The sequence below is a fragment of the Bos mutus genome, chromosome 1 (genome assembly GCF_027580195.1).
Source record: "Bos mutus isolate GX-2022 chromosome 1, NWIPB_WYAK_1.1, whole genome shotgun sequence".
Lineage (NCBI taxonomy): Eukaryota > Metazoa > Chordata > Mammalia > Artiodactyla > Bovidae > Bos > Bos mutus.
Window position 1 is genome coordinate 72,915,640 of NC_091617.1, and position 19,029 is coordinate 72,934,668.

Below are 19,029 nucleotides of genomic sequence, written 5' to 3' on the forward strand. Positions count from 1 at the left end.
TTGGATGTACTTATCAGCTTAAAAACTGTTTTCAGATTTAAGTAACTGCTTTCTGTCGAGCATGTGCTATCTTTTGGACATCAGAAAATTCATAGACAGTAAAGCTAAGTATACATTGAAAGGAAAAACTACTGTTTCGTGAAGCTAAAATAAGGGAAACTTATTATAAGGTTAACGCAAACAGAAGCAATGACCACTAGTATTTTTATTTAATAATATAAATCTTTCATGGATTTCCTTAGATTCAGAAGTATCTAAGTAAATCTTAACATGAAATCCAAACAGCTTAAAGTGAGGGATTCACTAGCACCCAGGAAAGAACCCCCTGACCCCTATACCCTGAAAACAAAGTGACAAAGTGACGAATAAGGCCCAGCGAGATTGAGGGCTGAGGATAGGGAGCCACAGCATTCTGGTATATGTGTTAAAGCCAGACCAAGTTTAAGAGGCCATTCACATTAGGGTGTGGTGACCTGCCCAGTAGTGAGGAGAGGATACATGGAGGAGGGCAGGCAGGCAGTGCAAAGTGCCAAAGCACAGGCAAACAAAAATGGTATCTCTACAACAGCATGGTCAGGATTCAGGTGAGGAAGAGTCCTTGTGTACTTGGATAGGGAGGAGGAGAGACGCCTGGCAGTGTCAGAGCATGAGATCAGTTAAAAGGACTCCCTCAGGAAGGGCATCCTGGCACAGAATGTCACAACTGAGATGAGGTGGAAAGGGTATTAACACAGGGGGAGGAACTGTGGTGATGGCCTGGAGTCAGGTGAAGAGAACCTGAGCTGGGTGAGGACATTTGAACAATGAAGGGGACAGTGACAAGTTTAGTTAAATGTAAGAGGACTGATCAAAATAAGTAAATATATTAAGGACACTAAGAGCCAGATTTCTCATTATCAGAAAAACGAATTATAAATACGGAAAAGGGGAGATTTCTCTGGATGGTCCAGTGGTTAAGAATCTGCCTTCCAAGGCAGGGAATGTGGGTTTGTTCCCTAACTGGGGAACTAAGATCTCATGTGCTGTGGGGCAACTAAGCCTCCATGGCACAACTGCTGAGCCCGCAAGCCAGAGCAAGAGGTCCTGCATGCCCATGTGCCACAACTAAGACCTGATACAGCCAAATCAATAAATATTTTTTAAAATTACAGAAAAATAGAAAATTAGAATGAGCTCAGTATTTGATTAGGAATACAGTTATAAATATGTGTATATGTGCACATACACAAATATGCACACACATGCATATTTGTTCCCTTGCTCCACTGAGCACTTCTGGGAGCAGTGATATTTCAGTAACAATAAATGTATCTAGTTCCCAGCTCTTGATTTCTAAAGGTTGTGCTGTGCTTAGTCGTTCAGTTGTGTCTGGCTCTTTGCGATTTCTAAATATCATTCTACTAAAAAGGGAAGCTGGGTCAGGGAAAATAAAAGATGCATATGGAATATCTTGTGATATGGAAGGACGCTATAAGGACAACAGGTGAAACTTGAATTGAGTCTAAAAATTAGATGTAGTAATTTATCCTTGTTGTTAAAATCTTGATTTTGACGGCTGCTAGGAGAAAATTCTTGTTTCTAAAAAGTACACATTAAAATACTTGGAACTGATGGAACTTTAGGACAGCAACTTTCAAACAGTTCAAGGGAAAAGAGCTTTTTGCATACACTTTTCTGTAAGTTTACAATGAAATGGAGAAATAAATGGACATGGGGAAGGTGAAAGGAAAAGGCAGTGAGATGGAGGGCAGGCAGGATTACTTACTGAGGTCTTCGGCCAGTTGAACTCGTTTGCCAGTAAGCAATTTTACCTTCTTCTCACTGTCTTCAGCAAAATCTTCCAATACCTCTTTAACATTTTTCTCTAATCGCCTGACTGTTTAAAGCAAATAAAGAAGCACCATTTTTATGAACATACAAGAATGACAAAGGTAACAATATATATAGAAAGCAAATTCTTATTTTTCTCACCATGGTAAATCTGTTGTTAAGTTCAGATTTCTCAGTTATAGGGAGAATCTCTACCTGATATACACTACTTTATATATTCTCAGAGATAGTCTTAATCTTAAGCCCTAATATTTTTATGGAAGTACAGATTCCCCCAAATCCTAAATGATGCTTAGCACCCCTTTCATACCAGAGTTTTTGGGTAATAAAGACTCCTGGTATGTTTATTTCCCATAATTCTCAATTATGATTTTATTTTCATTAATATTTTAAAGGCAAATTATGTTTTGTTTGTTTTTTTTTTAATAAATCTAATTTTCAGGAAGTATTTTGGCATCCTTCTATTTAAAATGAACATTACTGTTTTTTGATGTCAAATTAGAAAGCGGTGCCTCTGTGGCTTACCTTCAGTGTTTGTAAGTTGCTGTCTTAAAGTATTTGCGGTGATAGCAAGCATACGCTGTATTCGCCAAAACAGGACAACATCATTGCATTCCAACTGAAATATGAGGTGGTTAAGATTACCAGATGCAATTTAAAAATGAAAACCACAATCATGAACCCATACAACTACTAAAAATATTCAGATTTACCTAATATACATATTCCTCTTATAGAGAGAACCTAGTGATTTTTTTCTGTATAGATCTATGAAGTTCTGCATGATTTGGGTTTTATCCGCTGCACAGCTACATAGTTTTGATTTCAATGACAAAGCAAAGTAAACTTGGGAGGTAGAGCATTTCGTTACATTCTATACAAGTAGAAGTCCACAAAATATATCCTTAATTAGCATTTACTTTCAGCTAACAATCACATTATCTTAAATATGTCCTCAGGCTAACCTCTTTTCTTTGAATGTGCACTCAAGCCATTTTTGAAATTCACATGCATATGAAAATAAATTAGTGATATTTTAAAAAAGAAGCTTATCCTCTGGGTGAGGAGTAAAAGAGGAATAGGGATTAAGAAGTACCAACAACTATGTATAAAATAAGTAAACTACAAGAATATATTGTACAGCACAGGGAAACATAGCAGTATTTTATAACAACTTTAAATGGAACACAATCTATAAAAATACTGAATCCCTATACTGTGTACCTGAAACTAATATAATCTTGTAAAATCAATTATACTTCAAAAAAAAAAAAGCTAGCATGCTGCTTCTCAAAAGAGGGAGACATAAAGCTTATTCTATACAAAGAGGTCTTTCCAACAATTGTGTGTTAGCTGCATGCGTGCTCAGTTGCTCAGTTGTGTCTGACTCTTTGTGGCCCCATGGACTGTAGCCCGCCAAGCTCCTGTCCATGGATTTTCCAGGCAAGAATACTGGAGTGGGCTGTCATTTCCTCCTCTAGGGGATATTCCCAACGCAGGGATCAAACCCGTGTCTCCTGTGTCTCTTGCACTGTAGGCAGATTCCGTACCACTAAGCCACTGGGGAAGCCACATTCCAACAATTAAAATGACAAAAAAAACTTGTCAATTTTTACATTGTCACATTTAAACAAAAATTTTCTTTTAAGCTGCTCAAAAGAAAAACATTTTATGGATCTCAAATAGGACTGCTGATTAGCAGAGCTCTTTCAGTACACTTTGAAAAGCATTTCTGCTTGCATGAAAATGCTCAAATACATTAGCCTACTGCCACCTAGGGGCTACCCTAGGTCTATGGAGTCACAGAGTCATATAACTGAACAACTAACACGCACACTGCCACCTAGGGGTTACTCGGTAAAATGTGACATTAAACTGCGCAATTGTCCATTTTAAGAACTTTATACAGTTCTTTAAAGAATTAGTTAATGCAAAATTTTCATGATATAAAGAAAGAATTATAAAATGGAGAAAAAGCATGATAAAAATGTATTATATTATTATTTCCACTATGAAATGGATGATTATGTTATAAATATACACACATACAACATGTGGTAGCTCAGAGGATAAAGCATCTGCCTGCAATGTGGGAGACCCGGGTTCGATCCCTGGGTTGGGAAGATCCCCTGGAGAAGGAAATGGCAGCCCACTGCAGTATTCTTGCCTGGAGAATGCCATGGACAGAGGAGCCTGGTGGGCTACAGTCCGCAGGGTTGCAAAGAGTTGGACACGACTTAGTGACTTCACCTCACCTCACCAAGGGGATTATAGGCTTCCCTCATAGCTCAGTTGGTAAAGAAACTGCCTGCAATCTGGGAGACCTGGGTTTGATCCCTGGGTTGGGAAGGTCTCCTGGAGAAGGGAAAAGCTACCCACTCTAATACTTTGGCCTGGAGAATTCCATGGACTATACAGTCTGTGGGGTCACAAAAAGTGGGATACAACTGAGCAACTTTCACTTTCAAGGGGATTATAAATTATTGTTTACTTTTGTATGTTTTACATTTACCTATTCCATTTACTTTCCAAAATAGAAAAGTTTATCTTTCTAACATAAAGTTAATCCTTAAAAGTCTTTCAAAAGTAGCATAGTGCCTATTATACACACACAGTTTTACAAGCACTGGAATGATAGCACGTAAAATGCAATTACTACCAAAGTGGCAAATATCTTTGAAAAAAATATGAATTAGGCTATTCTTTCTAAATAATGCATACTTTTTTTCTCAGAAGATCAAAAGACTTTAATGCCAAACCTCAAGGTTACTTTTAAGCACTTAAACAACTATCACTAAAAACATTTCTCCTTGCTTTCGGAAACCTTACCTCAGAATCAACAAAATGCCTCTGGTAATAATAGAAGCCTCTTCGACAAAGGTTACAATGGTTTAGAGCTGTTTTTAAGAAATGTCTTCTATAAACTTGGTGCCAAGTATCCTTAATCTAAAATAAAAACGAAGAAAACCAAGGCCAAAAAGTTACTGTATACCCTCCAGGTTGGTCAAACACATTTTGAAAAGTCATATACAAAGTTTATTTATAAAAAATTAAAAACAACAGCAATGTTGTTATTCTGTCAACTGTTTATATCCATTAAAAATTTTGTTTCAAGATAAAGATTAGATTACTACTAATCTGACTCCTTAACAGTCTTTGTACTTCAAAATTTGTACTGTTTCTAACAAGCATTATTGTTAATAATCCAGTAGAGTAGACAGGGTGGGGATTATTTTCCCCTAGTTAGAATTAAGGTGTCTGAGGCAAATGAGGTTGTGAGCCTTGACTGAGGTCAGGGCTAGACTAGGAAGCTGGTCTTAGACCATGTCCATCAACCCAACAAGATTTCCTTTCTCATTATTAAATTTCATTGTTACCTCAGCAATATGATACCCCATCGTTTTATTACTATATAGTCTGTCAGAGTGTCCAAGGTTCTCTTACACCACTGTCTTTTCTTGAGCACGACAACGATAATGTTGAGAAAGTAAACAAGCGTCACCAACACCATCTGGCGGTTGGGAAGGGGGCTGAGTTTATACCAATTGTTAGAGGCAGTATTACTAGCTAATGGAGTGGAAATGTACCAGAAGTCACATCTCTTGACATCTAGCCCATCTAGATTACAGTACTTTGCTCAGTGAACACAGTTTCTCTTGGGGAAAAAACTGGTGTTTTCTTACTCACAGAAAGTAATTAAGATATATAGCCAATCCACATCCTAAGATATGGACAAAGTCCCTCCTACTGTATTAACCATTTATAAAGTTCAAAAGTACCGAACCAAACACAATTTATTGTTAGTGAGAACTAGGACTAATGTGGATAAATTACATCTATATTCAACTAATAACTGCATGTAATCACTAGCTTTAACTTCATTTTCAATTTATAAACAATGAGATATATAACAGCTTTATCTGTTTCTTTTCATCAGTTTTCTTTTCTTGTTCTGACCTCTGGTTAATTTTTTAAATAAGTATACTCTTTTCTCAAGTGCAGAGACGTAAATAGCAAATACTTTTAAAAAGAATTTACGTGTGGCTTTGAAATTTCTTAATGATTATTTTACCCACTAGAATTACTTTTCTCAATGGAATTCACTTAAGCTAATATTAAAATGAAGTTGATCCTTTACACCCTAACCAGGGAATATAGATCCAGAAACACAATTGCTTCTTAAAGACTTTCTCCAAATAAGCATCATGAAAGTGAAAAAGTACTACTCTAAACTATAATTATATAGCATCATATTTATTTTAAGAAAGGAAAAAGAGATAGAACTCAAAGACATTATCCAATTTACTCATACACATTAAGTATGATTAAGATACATATGACTGAAAAAAATACATATAAATGAACTATATTCAAGCAAAAATTTTATTTTGTAATCTGACCCAGTGTAATGTGGTGTAGAGATCTGAATGTGTTTCATCCCCTTTTGCCAGACCTAACTGCTAAATTTGCCCAGATACTTCCCTTTTCTAGGTCTCAGGTTCCCCATTTACAAACTAAAGCATTACACTTAAAAAAATAATACTGAGAATAAAATTTCAAATTTTTGCACACTCAAAATCACTGAGTTCTTTTTGTCAGCAAAAGCACCCATGATCAAAATCAAATTAAGTACTTAAGTATCTAGGTAATATATTAGAAGTAAAAACATTTTACTACAAGAAACAAAGACTTAGGAAGCAAACTCATGCTTTTCAGCAACGTTTATTACCAAGCTCGGGTCTACTTCTACTCCTCGTGATTCAAGGTTCTTTCGGACTGTCGTTATCTCATCACTCGCAAGGTAAGCTGGGTGCTCCTCATTACACTTCAGCATCTTCTCCAGTTCATTCTTGGTTTCATTGTGAACACACTTTGAAATGTTTAAAAGAGGACTGTGTTTATTAGATAGTTCATGACTTGGCATAATTATAAAAAGAGAGTCCCAATTTTAATAAATATATTACTTTGGCACGACCGGTGACACACGCTCAATCAAACAAACAAGGAAGACCAGAACAGCACGGCTTATGAATGCAAAACAACCTGGACATATGAAGGGCCACAGGGGGAAGGGGATTAGCCCTATTTACTGTATTTTACTTTGGCTGAAATGTTTTACTGTCCAAATTACAGAACCAGACACCTTACTATGCACTTCGTTTCTTGACCTTAGGGTATGAGTTCAATCTAGGAAAAAGTACCCTGTATACATGGGAAGAGATAATGTTCTATGAATGCTTTATATCTAAGAACTGGATGACTATAAGGCCCTGTGCCTGTTGACATAGTCCTTTTCTCATAAATTAAATATGAAAGTCATAGTTTTTTTTTAAGTCTTTTCATTAAAAATCATTATTAGACTGCTTCTGTGAGGTATCTGTCATTCTTAAATTCACTTCAAGTCTCTTCTAAACAATTATATTGCTTATAATCTCTTCACCAAATGAGGAAAACACACACACTAGTGATAACTTTGAAAGCAAAACTAGTGTATGGTGTCAAAGTAACTTTATATTTTCAGTTTTTCATTCTTTCCAAATTGCATGGTACAGGAAACTAGCTTCAAATTCACTGAATTACACGAAACAAGTTATTGCCATAGCATCTTGCCCATAAGAACAACACTTAAACACAAAGAAATGGCTTGTAAATGAAACTATTAAATACTATTCTCTGAAAACATGACACATTAAAAGACATTTAATGAAGAGAAATTTCACTGTTTTCTTAAACTTCTGCTATCTGGTCTGAGAGAGGAAGGAAATCTCTAATCATGACATCCTCCCACTCTTCCTGTCCTGTTTCACTTCCACTTGTCCACCTGTCCCCATCACACTGGGTGTCCAGGAGACCACTACTCTCCTATCTATCCTGACCAAGATTTCCATTAGTTTAGCTCAATGTGAGAATGCTTCAAAGGACTGGATCCCGCACCCCCCCCCACCCCGATTAAGTAAAAATAACAATATAAAAGCAAAAAATAATTTTCAGAACATGGATTTCTCCTCTTCAACACAGGACAAAATTAAGTTTCTTTTCCTAAGTCCTGCCAATTCAAAAAGAAATGAAACTGTTACACAGCTATCTAAATTTGCAGTATGAGACTTTAGGAATATTCTCGATCTCTTCTAGAATCTGTTTCTCAATAAAACATCCAGGTAGGAAGCCTAGACCAGTGGTTTTCAACTGGGAGTGGGAGGGTTAGAAAGATTAGAGAACTTAATTCAATGATTCTGACATGAAGCTTTGTTTTGAAAGAGAAAACAAAACATATCTATACAAACACCTCCCCTGTGATTCTCCTGTCACTCCCCTCTCCAAAGGATGGCCTCCATTCATCTATGGATCTTATGCACGCTGCCCTGAAACCCTAGAAGAAAGTTTCCTCTACAGATCCTTGCTTTGACCTTAAAACTACTGGGTTGGCCAAAAGGTTTGTTCAGGTTTTTCCTGTTGTTGTTTTTTTATGGAAAAACCTGAACAAACTTTTTGGTCAATCCAGTAATTCCCCTGCTTCTCTTTAAGGGATTCTTTTTAAGTTCAAGTTCCTGAGAAAGTAACATACAACCAGGAACCATTTTTCTCTGAGAATGTTTGGCTAAAGCATATTTACAACTAGTTGCTGAATTAAGTTCTGCCATCATTGGTTGTTCTAGACCTAATTAAGCCTAACTAAGCCTTACTCCTTGGAAGAAAAGTTATGACCAACCTAGATAGCATATTGAAAAGCAGAGACATTACTTTGCCAACTAAGGTCCATCTAGTCAAGGCTATGGTTTTTCCAGTGGTCATGTATGGATGTGAGAGTTGGACTGTGAAGAAAGCTGAGCGCCAAAGAATTGATGCTTTTGAACTGTGGTGTTGGAGAAGACTCTTGAGAGTCCCTTGGACTGCAAGGAGATCCAACCAGTCCATTCTGAAGGAGATCAGCCCTGGGATTTCTTTGGAAGGAATGATTTTAAAGCTGAAACTTCAGTACTTTGGCCACCTCATGTGAAGAGTTGACTCACTGGAAAAGACTCTGATGCTGGGAGGGATTGGGGGCAGGAGGAGAAGGGGACAACAGAGGATGAGATGGCTGGATGGCATCACTGACTCGATGGACGTGAGTCTGGGTGAACTCCGGTAGTTGGTGATGGACAGGGAGGCCTGGCGTGCTGCGATTAATGGCGTCGCAAAGAGTCGGACACGACGGAGCAACTGAACTGAACTGAACTGAAGCCTTAAGGGTCAGACACCACTTTCCCTGGAGTTTATCTGCCTTACACCAGTTCTTTCTAATCAATGTCTCTTCCTGTCTCAAAGTCAGAAATATTTGATGGATATCCTTGAAATTCTTTTTTGAAAGACTGCCTCCCCGCAGTCCATCTGGAGAGCAGAGGTAACTAACTGATGTACTCTGAACACAGGCAAGTGAGTGAGTGAGTGAGTGAAGTTGCTCAGTCGTGTCTGACTCTTTGTGACCCCATGGACTGTAGCCAGCCCGGCTACATCCATGGGATATTCCAGGCAAGTATACTGGAGTGGGTTGCCACTTCCTTCTCCAGGGGAACAGAGGCCAGACCCAACCGTAATTCCGTCAACTTCATCAGGTTCTCTTCAGTCTCTTCATGACTCATTTTCCCAAAAAAAATCAAATTAGAAAGAAAGACAGGCGGAAGACTGTCTTTTCACTATTTTAAGACAACTGGGACTCAAGATAGTCAGCTTATGAAATAAGAAATGTGTAAACCAGAAAAAATAATAGGGTGCTGATCATATAATTAATATATATAATTCTTTTTAAAATGAAAACAAAAAATAAAGAAAAAATATGTGATATATCATTTGGTAACCTTTTATTCTCTTTATCTGCTCTTTCAGTATTTCCACATTTGATGGTCTCATTTTGCTAATTATATGGATTCAAGAAAGGAAGAAAGGAAATGAATTGTACGCCACCTTTTTCTTATGCGTTACTTTCTTCATCTATATATTTTGATTCTCTATTCTATTTACAATCTTTATTTAAGGAATTGACATAAGAAAGAGATAGTGGTGTAAGACTCAATGCTAATAGGAAAAGAAACCATAACAAGGAAGGAATAAAAATGGGTAGAGGGAGGATTTTAATGACTACACATTTTCCTATTTATTCACTTATAAAGTTACTTATATGTGCCTTACCATTTTGTTAAAGTGCTCATTAAATGTTTATAAAATGAATGAATTATATAATTCTACTTCCTGTCTGAATTTTTATACTTATTTTGTGAACACAGGAGCAAAAATGCAAAAGAATAAAATAACTTGAATAGACAACAGAAAATTTCAGTGATAACAGAATAAAAAGTTATCATATCTTTTATTCTAATCACATTTATTCTACATCCTCTGAAATCTTTATCATTTTTTTCTTCTGTTTAAACTTGAGTCTTTATTTACCTCAAACACCTCAAATGAACAAAATAATCAATCACTCTTTTTAATAACAGCTACCTCACTTTTCAAAAAACTTTCTTTTGTAGTTTATTGTTTATTCTAAAGATTTATTATATTTTAGAAAGGCTGATATAAAATATTTGAAATTATTAAGTTTGGTCTAGAGGCATTCAGAGATTATATTTTAATGCCTGAATTAAAATGCTAAAGATTTGTTTGTTTTTACCTGTTCTTGAGTTCGATTCTTCCAGTATAACCACCTCTTTTTCCAATCTGGACCTACCATATTTTCAATTGCATTTTCAGCTAGAAAAATTAAAAAAAAAAAAAAAATTTATCATTTACCAGGCACATAAAATGTAACTATCTTGCTTTCTTAACTACTTCAAAACACTGGGTCAATATAGTCAGTTGAAATAAAGAAAAAAATTATATGATTGATATGGTGCATATAGAAGCTAAAGAATTTAATTTTATATGTTTAGAATCTATGAAAACTATAACTGCTTAAGAAGTTTCCATAAGTATAGTAGCAAATACTAAAATAGTCTGAATTACAGCTTTTTAGAATATAATTACACATAAACATGTGTCCACTTTAACATTTTAGTAGTTACAAGCAGCTGACTGAAAAACTGCACAAATAATATTCAACTGGAGTAGTACTGACAAAGATCTTGAGATGTTAAAGTTTTTTTAACCAATGTTCACTAAAGTTAGATGACTTTCCACTGAGAATACTAAGAATTTAATAATCCACATTCCTACTTACTATCCTTGAGACGAGCCTGAAGAGCCTCTTCCATAAAATAAATAGCTGCATCCCATTGCTGTTTATCAGATATGGATCGATCTTCTAAAGCATTGTGTTGAATAACCCTCTGAAATAACAAAGAAAAACAACTACTTTGATTTATGTCTTGTCATCTTAGTAACTTTTTTCTAACCAACAGCTCAGCAAATATCCAAACTAAGAGATGTATCTACAATAACGTAAAAGTATGTCCCTCCCATGCAAATGCAGAGGGTCCCATTATCTGCCTGCGTCAGCATCCTGTATGCTTCAAGCTACACTCTAGAATCCTGGTACTCAGGAGCTAATGGTTCAGATCACATCTACTGCTTCTTTTTGCCGTATGACCTACGTGTTAGCATTTTCAAAAAAAAAAAAAAAAAGGAAAAGAAGAAAGAAAGCAATAAACATTATCTCACTGTTACTAGCAGTGGAAAATGTAATGGAAGGAGGCTTAAAAGGTCTACACAATCTTATAAATGTGAGCTACTTATAAAAAATTGGCTTTCAAATCTTATACTTTTTAAATTACTGAATGAATGAAAATGGCACCATTCTCTCTCAGAAAACCAATCTTATTAAGATGCTTAACAAGAATTAACATGGCTTTCAAATATGAAGACAAACATTTCTTAAAAACAAAAACACCTTATAATTAGGATTAGCCCACAGTGAGATATGCATTTCCAGAAAACAGAGCAATCTTACCAACAGTTTGTCTCATAACTGAGTAGAACTGGTGCTTAACGAAGGTTTGACTATGGTGATGAGAACATTCTACATAACAAAAGATTTATCAGGTGATGAAGGTCAGGAGCCAGACCTTTCTTTATAACTAAGACAGAGTGGGAGTGTGTATCCCAGCTTTGCCAGTGACAATAATAGATATGCTTAAGAATGAAATAAAATGTTTACAAAATACACAGCCGAGCTTCTGGTACCATGTGAGCATCCAACACGTTATGATTTTAGGAGTCTTAACATTTTGACTCAGTTCCACTGAAAACCAATGCATCTAATTCCTTTTGTTATCACTGAGGGTAAAATGAGAAGCAGCTATCAACAGTTCAGGCCCATGCAAATTTTGTGGAAGTTTATAGAAACCTGTTTACTGCAAGGTTTGATTTTTTTTTTTCTGAAATGAAAGCCAAGGAAGAAATAGCAGAGGGTGACTTTAGAAGGGCAGAGAAATGTCAAAAGGCCGATTGCATTCTATAAATCTAGTTCTTCCCTTCATTATTTTCAGTATTTTCAGAACCTAATTTAAATTTAAAACCATATAAAAATAGTCTCCTACAAAAGAATATCAATTTGAGAAATCATACAAAAATATGAGACTGGCACCCTAATATACAAATGACATACCAAGCTGTCCTCTGCAAAATCATTCCACTTGTGACGTTTAATACTTTCTTCCTTAACAGCCTCTTTGAGTTTATCAAATATGTCATCATGTTCTTTTCCTTTTGGTTCTGTCATGAAGCGGGAAAATTCTTCTTGTAGGGTCTCCCAAGCTACCTAGAATGATTTAAAAGAAAAAAGCTGTATTTATATTCATACTTTCATTTAATGTATAACAGGAAAAATAAACACATGAATGTAAACCAGGTAGCTGTGATAAATCAGTCTATCAGAAAATACATTATGAAATCACATTTTTAAAAAAGATAGCAAATATAAACTCGGCCCTAAAGACCTTATACTAATAGCTGGTGGGATAGATTTGGCCTACCGATATGTTTTGAAAGCTACAACACATATATGGCCTCCTAAATTTTAAAAAATGAGTAACCAACATTTAAAAACTGAGAGACTTCATATAAAATCTGTTCCCAGTCTCACTTGAACTGTCTAGCAACACTGGGCCCACGTTCTACACACCTCTGCCCACTGCAGCAGAGAAAGCACGCAGCCCCCATCAGCCACCAGACTCAGTTCACTTACTTATTTCACTCTCTACAACATCTGAGTTTGCCTGCCTCTTTCATACTGTAAAAAGTTTTAAATTTCTTAATGATTTAGTCTTTTTCACATCTTTGCCCTTATGCAAATATATGAAGCAATGTGTCAACACTTTCAAACAAAGGTGAGTACTATTGAGTTTTGTACTACTGCTAACTCCCAATGATCTGAACAGTGAAATGAGAGCACAGTGTCAAAAGCAATTAAGAACTAAACCTATTTAGGACTATGTGGGCTAGTTACTGTTGCACTTAATATTCTGCCCTCTTCATTTTAAACATGAAGAAAGGATGGCATAAAGAAGGTGACTGTCCAAGAATACAGAGTGAGGTATTAAAATCTGTTTCCTGACCTTCAGCAGGTTCACGTCTTTCTACCCCACCTAGGTGTGTGAAGGGAGAAAGTAGCAAAAAAGAGAGTCACTTGCCATTTTTATGACTGCTTCCACTGCTTGAACCTTAGGATATGAAAATACTCTATCATGGGACATGGCCCATGTCAGGGCCATTTGTGAGAAGAGGTGGCAGCAGCTCTCTAATTACTTTAGGGGGAAATGTGTTGAGACCAGGGGTCAGGAACACCTGAAGGCAGAATGACTGCAAGAGTTCTTAGAAAAAGAGACTTGAGGAAATTGAGCAGAGATAAAGAAGCAAAGACTGGCAGGACAGGAGAGGGTAAAATACACTTGAATAAGTGGACACTGACATTTTGTTTCTAGTAAGTATGAAAAACAAAATTATTTTTAACATGGATTCTAATTTTCACACAGAGGCAGAGAACACACTGACTCTGATCTACAATCACTCTTCAGATAACGTGCGTGGCAAGATCAATTTGGATGATGATGGTCATCATTATAAAGCAGTTGGCATTTACTGAGTGATTACCATGGACCATACACTGTCTACGTATTCTACATATGTTAACTCTTGACTCCTTATAACAATGTTTTATGTAGGCCAGGTTTTCACCCTTATTTTAGAGATGAGAAAACAGAAACATTACTAAGCAAATAGCCTGAAAGTGCTAGAACCAAGGTACACCGGTATCAGAAATGCATTCTCTAAGAGGAAAGTGTAACTTTCTTATATTCCTCGTCTAACCTTTTGGCAGGGTCTTAACTAAGGAAACTATTTCATTAAAATTGAACCCTGCAGAAAACAAAGTTAAACCCTTTCCTTGTGGCATATCTAACCACAGAAGAAGTTAAAAATATTTCACACTCAAGCAAATTTTGCTGGTTTTGTTAAATGCCACCTTTGGAAGGAGAACCAATACCCTCACACCAACACCATAGCAATTAGCAAATTTTTTAATAGTGGTAACTGATAGCAGCATTAAGGTTAATCCCAACACAGAGATCAGGAATAAAGAATAAAAGGAGCTTAAGAAGCAAAGGAACTATAGAGGCTGTGATGGGAATAAATCATAAAAGTCACAGCTCCTACTCTCTTCAGATAATGCTTCTTACCCATTTAATTAAATTATATCCTAACCTCGACTGCTTTATTAGGAAGCTGCTTATCAGTCCACTGTTTAAGCTTGATATCCACTGTCGTATTAAAAGTCCCAGAGTTCATGGTCTGTGCAGCTGGAAGATAGATGTTTTCAATCACATGAGTTGATACTCTTTCCCACAAAGACTGCTGAAGGATTTCTTCCCTGAAATTAAAAAAAAAAAAGTTCTAAGAACACCAAATTCAAACATAGTATCAAGTTTTTATAAAGAGCTTCACTGAAGTATCATTAAAGTTATCATTGACTTACAATAAGTTGCATGTATTTAAAGTTTTGACATACATACATGTCTGTGCATCACAGTAAGAGATAACATATTCATCATTTGCAAAAGTTGTAACCACTAGATTTACTTTCTGTCACTACAGATTGTATTTTCCATAGCTTAATGTAAATGCAATCATACATCATATACTCTTATTTTGTCTGTCTTCTTGCATCACCATAATTATTTTGAGATTTATCCATTACATTGCATATATTAGTATTTCATTTCCTTTTTTGCTGAGTAATAGATGGTTAGATGGCATCACTGACTCGATGGACATGGGTTTGGGTGGACTGCGAGAATTGGTGATGGATAGGGAGGCCTGGCGTGCTGTGGTTCATGGGGTCGCAAAGAGTCAGACACGACTGAGCTACTGAACTGAACTGAATACTCCATTACATGAATCTGTTTACTTATTCACCTTCTGATGAACATTTGGGTTGTTACCAGTTGTTGGCTATCACAAATACAAGTTTGTGTATGACACAGACTATTATTTCTCTTGGACAAATAGCTAGGAGTGGAATGTCTGAATCATACAGTAATTATATATTTAACTTTATAAGATACTGTCAAACCATTTTCCAAACTGACTGAACCACTTTACATTCTCAGCAGAGGGGTATGAAAGTTCTAGATACTCTACATCTTGCCAACATTTGGTATCATTAGTCATTTTCATTTTGCATTGTAATAGGTGTACAGTGGTATCTCAGTATGGTTTCAATTTGCATTTCCCTAATGACTTGAACGGTTCTATGAAGACCTACAAGACCTTTTAGAACTAACACCCAAAAAAGATGTCCTTTTCATTATAGGGGACTGGAATGCAGAAGTAGGAAGTCAAGAAACACCTGGAGTAAAAGGCAAATTTGGCCTTGGAATACGGAATGAAGCAGGGCAAAGACTAATAGAGTTTTGCCAAGAAAATGCACTGGTCATAGCAAACACCCTCTTCCAACAACACAAGAGAAGACTCTATACATGGACATCACCAGATGGTCAACACCGAAATCAGATTGATTATATTCTTTGCAGCCAAAGATGGAGAAGCTCTATACAGTCAGCAAAAACAAGACCAGGAGCTGACTGTGGCTCAGATCATGAACTCCTTATTGCCAAATTCAGACTTAAATTGAAGAAAGTAGGGAAAACTACTAGACCATACAGGTATGACGTAAATCAAATCCCTTATGATTACACAGTGGAAGTGAGAAATAGATTTAAGGGCCTAGATCTGATAGATAGAATGCCTGATGAACTATGGACTGAGGTTCGTGACATTGTACAGGAGACAGGGATCAAGACAATCTCCATGGAAAAGAAATGCAAAAAAGCAAAATGGCTGTCTGGGGAGGCCTTACAAATAGCTGTGAAAAGAAGAGAAGCGAAAAGCAAAGGAGAAAAGGAAAGATATAAGCATCTGAATGCAGAGTTCCAAAGAATAGCAAGAAGACATAAGAAAGCCTTCCTCAGCGATCAATGCAAAGAAATAGAGGAAAACAACAGAATGGGAAAGGCTAGAGATCTCTTCAAGAAAATTAGAGATACCAAGGGAACATTTCATGCAAATATGGGCTTAATGAAGGACAGAAATGGTATGGACCTAACAGGAGCAGAAGATATTAAGAAGAGGTGGCAAGAATACACAGAGAACTGTACAAAAAAGATCTTCATGACCCAGATAATTACGATGGTGTGATCACTCACTTAGAGCCAGACATCCTGGAATGTGAAGTCAAGTGGGCCTTAGAAAGCATCACTATGAACAAAGCTAGTGGAGGTGATGGAATTCCAGTTGAGCTATTTCCTGAAAGATGATGCTGTGAAAGTGCTGCACTCAATATGCCAGCAAATTTGGAAAACTCAGCAGTGGCCATAGGACTGGAAAAGGTCCGTTTTCATTTCAATCCCAAAGAAAGGCAATACCAAAGAATGCCCAAACTACCACACAATTGCACTCATCTCACATGCTAGTAAAGTAATGCTCAAAATTCTCCAAGCCAGGCTTCAGCAATACCTGAACCGTGAACTTCCAGATGTTCAAGCTGGTTTTAGAAAAGGCAGAGGAACCAGAGATCAAATTGCCAACATCTGCTGGATCATCGAAAAAGTGAGACAGTTCCAGAAAAACATCTATTTCTGCTTTACTGACTATGCCAAAGCCCTTGACTGTGTGGACCACAATCAACTGTGGAAAATTCTGAAAGAGATGGGAATACCAGACCACCTGACCTACCTCTTGAGAAATCTATATGCAGGTCAGGAAGCAACAGTTAGAACTGGACATGGAACAACAGACTGGTTCTAAACAGGAAAAGGAGTACGTCAAGGCTGTATGTGGTCACCCTGCTTATTTAACTTATATGCAGAGTACATCATGAGAAACGCTGGACTGGAAGAAGCACAAGCTGGAATCAAGATTGCTGGGAGAAATATCGATAACCTCAGATATGCAGATGACACCACCCTTATGGCAGAAAGTGAAGAGGAACTAAAAAGCCTCTTGATGAAAGTCAAAGTGGAGAGTGAAAAAGTTGGCTTAAAGCTCAACATTCAGAAAACGAAGATCATGGCATCTGGTCCCATCACTTCATGGGAAATAGATGGGGAAACAGTGGAAACAGTGTTAGACTTTACTTTTTGGGGCTCCAAAATCACTGCAGATAGTGACTGCAGCCATGAAATTAAAAGACACTTACTCCTTGGAAGGAAAGTTATGACCAACCTAGATAGCATATTCAAAAGCAGAGACATTACTTTGCCAACTAAGGTCCGTCTAGTCAAGGCTATGGATTTTTCAGTGGTCATGTATGGATGTGAGAGTTGGACTGTGAAGAAGACTGAGCGCCGAAGAATTGATGCTTTTGAACTGTGGTGTTGGAGAAGACTCTTGAGAGTCCCTTGGACTGCAAGGAGATCCAACCAGTCCATTCTGAAGGAGATCAGCCCTGGGATTTCTTTGGCGGGAATGATGCTAAAGCTGAAACTCCAGTACTTTGGCCACCTCATGCGAAGAGTTGACTCATTGGAAAAGACTCTGATGCTGGGAGGGATTGGGGGCAGGAGGAGAAGGGGACAACAGAGGATGAGATGGCTGGATGGCATCACTGACTCGATGGATGTGAGTCAGAGTGAACTCTGGGAGTTGGTGTTGGACATGGAGGCCTGGCGTGCTGCAGTTTATGGAGTCATAGAGTTGGACACGATTGAGCGACTGAAATGAACTGAATGACTAGTAATTCTAAGTATCTTTTTACGTACTCATTTGCCTAATATTAATACACACTTTATATGTGTTGACTGTGGAGTCCAAGACTGTACACTTCTTGGTACAATTTTAATAATTTATCAGCACAGAGCACAAAGATGTTATGGAATATTGCTAAGTAAAATTGCTCAACATTTCAAGATAATATAAAGGATGAATAATCAAGCTGAAAATTGTATCTTAAAAGACACCTTACAAGAACACAGTTCTCTAAATAGAAAAAAGAAAATTATTTTAATCAAGAAAAAATGTTATCGCTAGAAAATATTTATTCAAATTCTCCAAAATTAATCTCTACTGTAAAATAGTGCTACAACATACAAAAGCAAACTGCTTATCGAGTGATCAGTTTTAAAAGTAATCTCACTTTTTAGGATACTGTTACAAAGCTCAGGGTAACAGAAACACCCTCTTCTGTCCAAAAGCCAAACTGTACTTTTCTTGGTTGAGGAGAGTCAACACTCCCTACTGTGCAAGTTGACTCATATTCACTCAACATTTTGTGTAACATTAAGTCTATTGGGTCAATGAGCTTAGCTGCTGGTTTTCCTTTGCTAATTTTCAGGTCTTTTTTCCATTACGACCAGAAAACAAAAGTATGCAAGGGAGGCCCAAACAGGTGAAGATGAAAAGGTATATACACATCCAGTTGTAAAATAAGTCACAGGGATATAATATACAGCATGGAGAATATGACCAATAATAATGTAATAACTTTGCATAGGGACAGATGGTTACTAGACTTACAGTGATTGTTCCATTATGTATGCAAATGTCAAATCACTATGTGGTACACTGAAACTAACATAATACTGTACGTCAACTATATTTCAATAAAAACAGAAGGGAGGGAGGAAGGGAGAAAAGAGACAGAGAGAAAGAGTGTGAGGAGAGGATGCACACTGAGGGTTAGAAGGATAAAGTCCATTTAGTCATGGCGATAATGACAGATAACGGGAGAATTTT

General features: G+C 36.8%; 1 protein-coding gene across 4 annotated transcripts in view; it reads right to left on the reverse strand.

Annotated features, from left to right (window-relative positions):
• The window catches only part of OPA1 (OPA1 mitochondrial dynamin like GTPase), an 86,942-nt gene that overhangs the window by 26,810 nt on the left and 41,103 nt on the right, over positions 1-19,029 (reverse strand). For all 4 annotated transcript variants that reach the window (XM_005903389.3, XM_070371605.1, XM_070371612.1 and 1 more), the window contains 8 exons: positions 14,503-14,668; positions 12,410-12,562; positions 11,024-11,132; positions 10,478-10,557; positions 6,560-6,700; positions 4,660-4,776; positions 2,356-2,449; positions 1,766-1,876 (listed from right to left, as the gene is read on the reverse strand). In XM_005903389.3, coding sequence (XP_005903451.2) covers positions 1,766-1,876; positions 2,356-2,449; positions 4,660-4,776; positions 6,560-6,700; positions 10,478-10,557; positions 11,024-11,132; positions 12,410-12,562; positions 14,503-14,668 — 971 coding nt within the window. The remainder of the gene's footprint in view (positions 1-1,765; positions 1,877-2,355; positions 2,450-4,659; positions 4,777-6,559; positions 6,701-10,477; positions 10,558-11,023; positions 11,133-12,409; positions 12,563-14,502; positions 14,669-19,029) is intronic.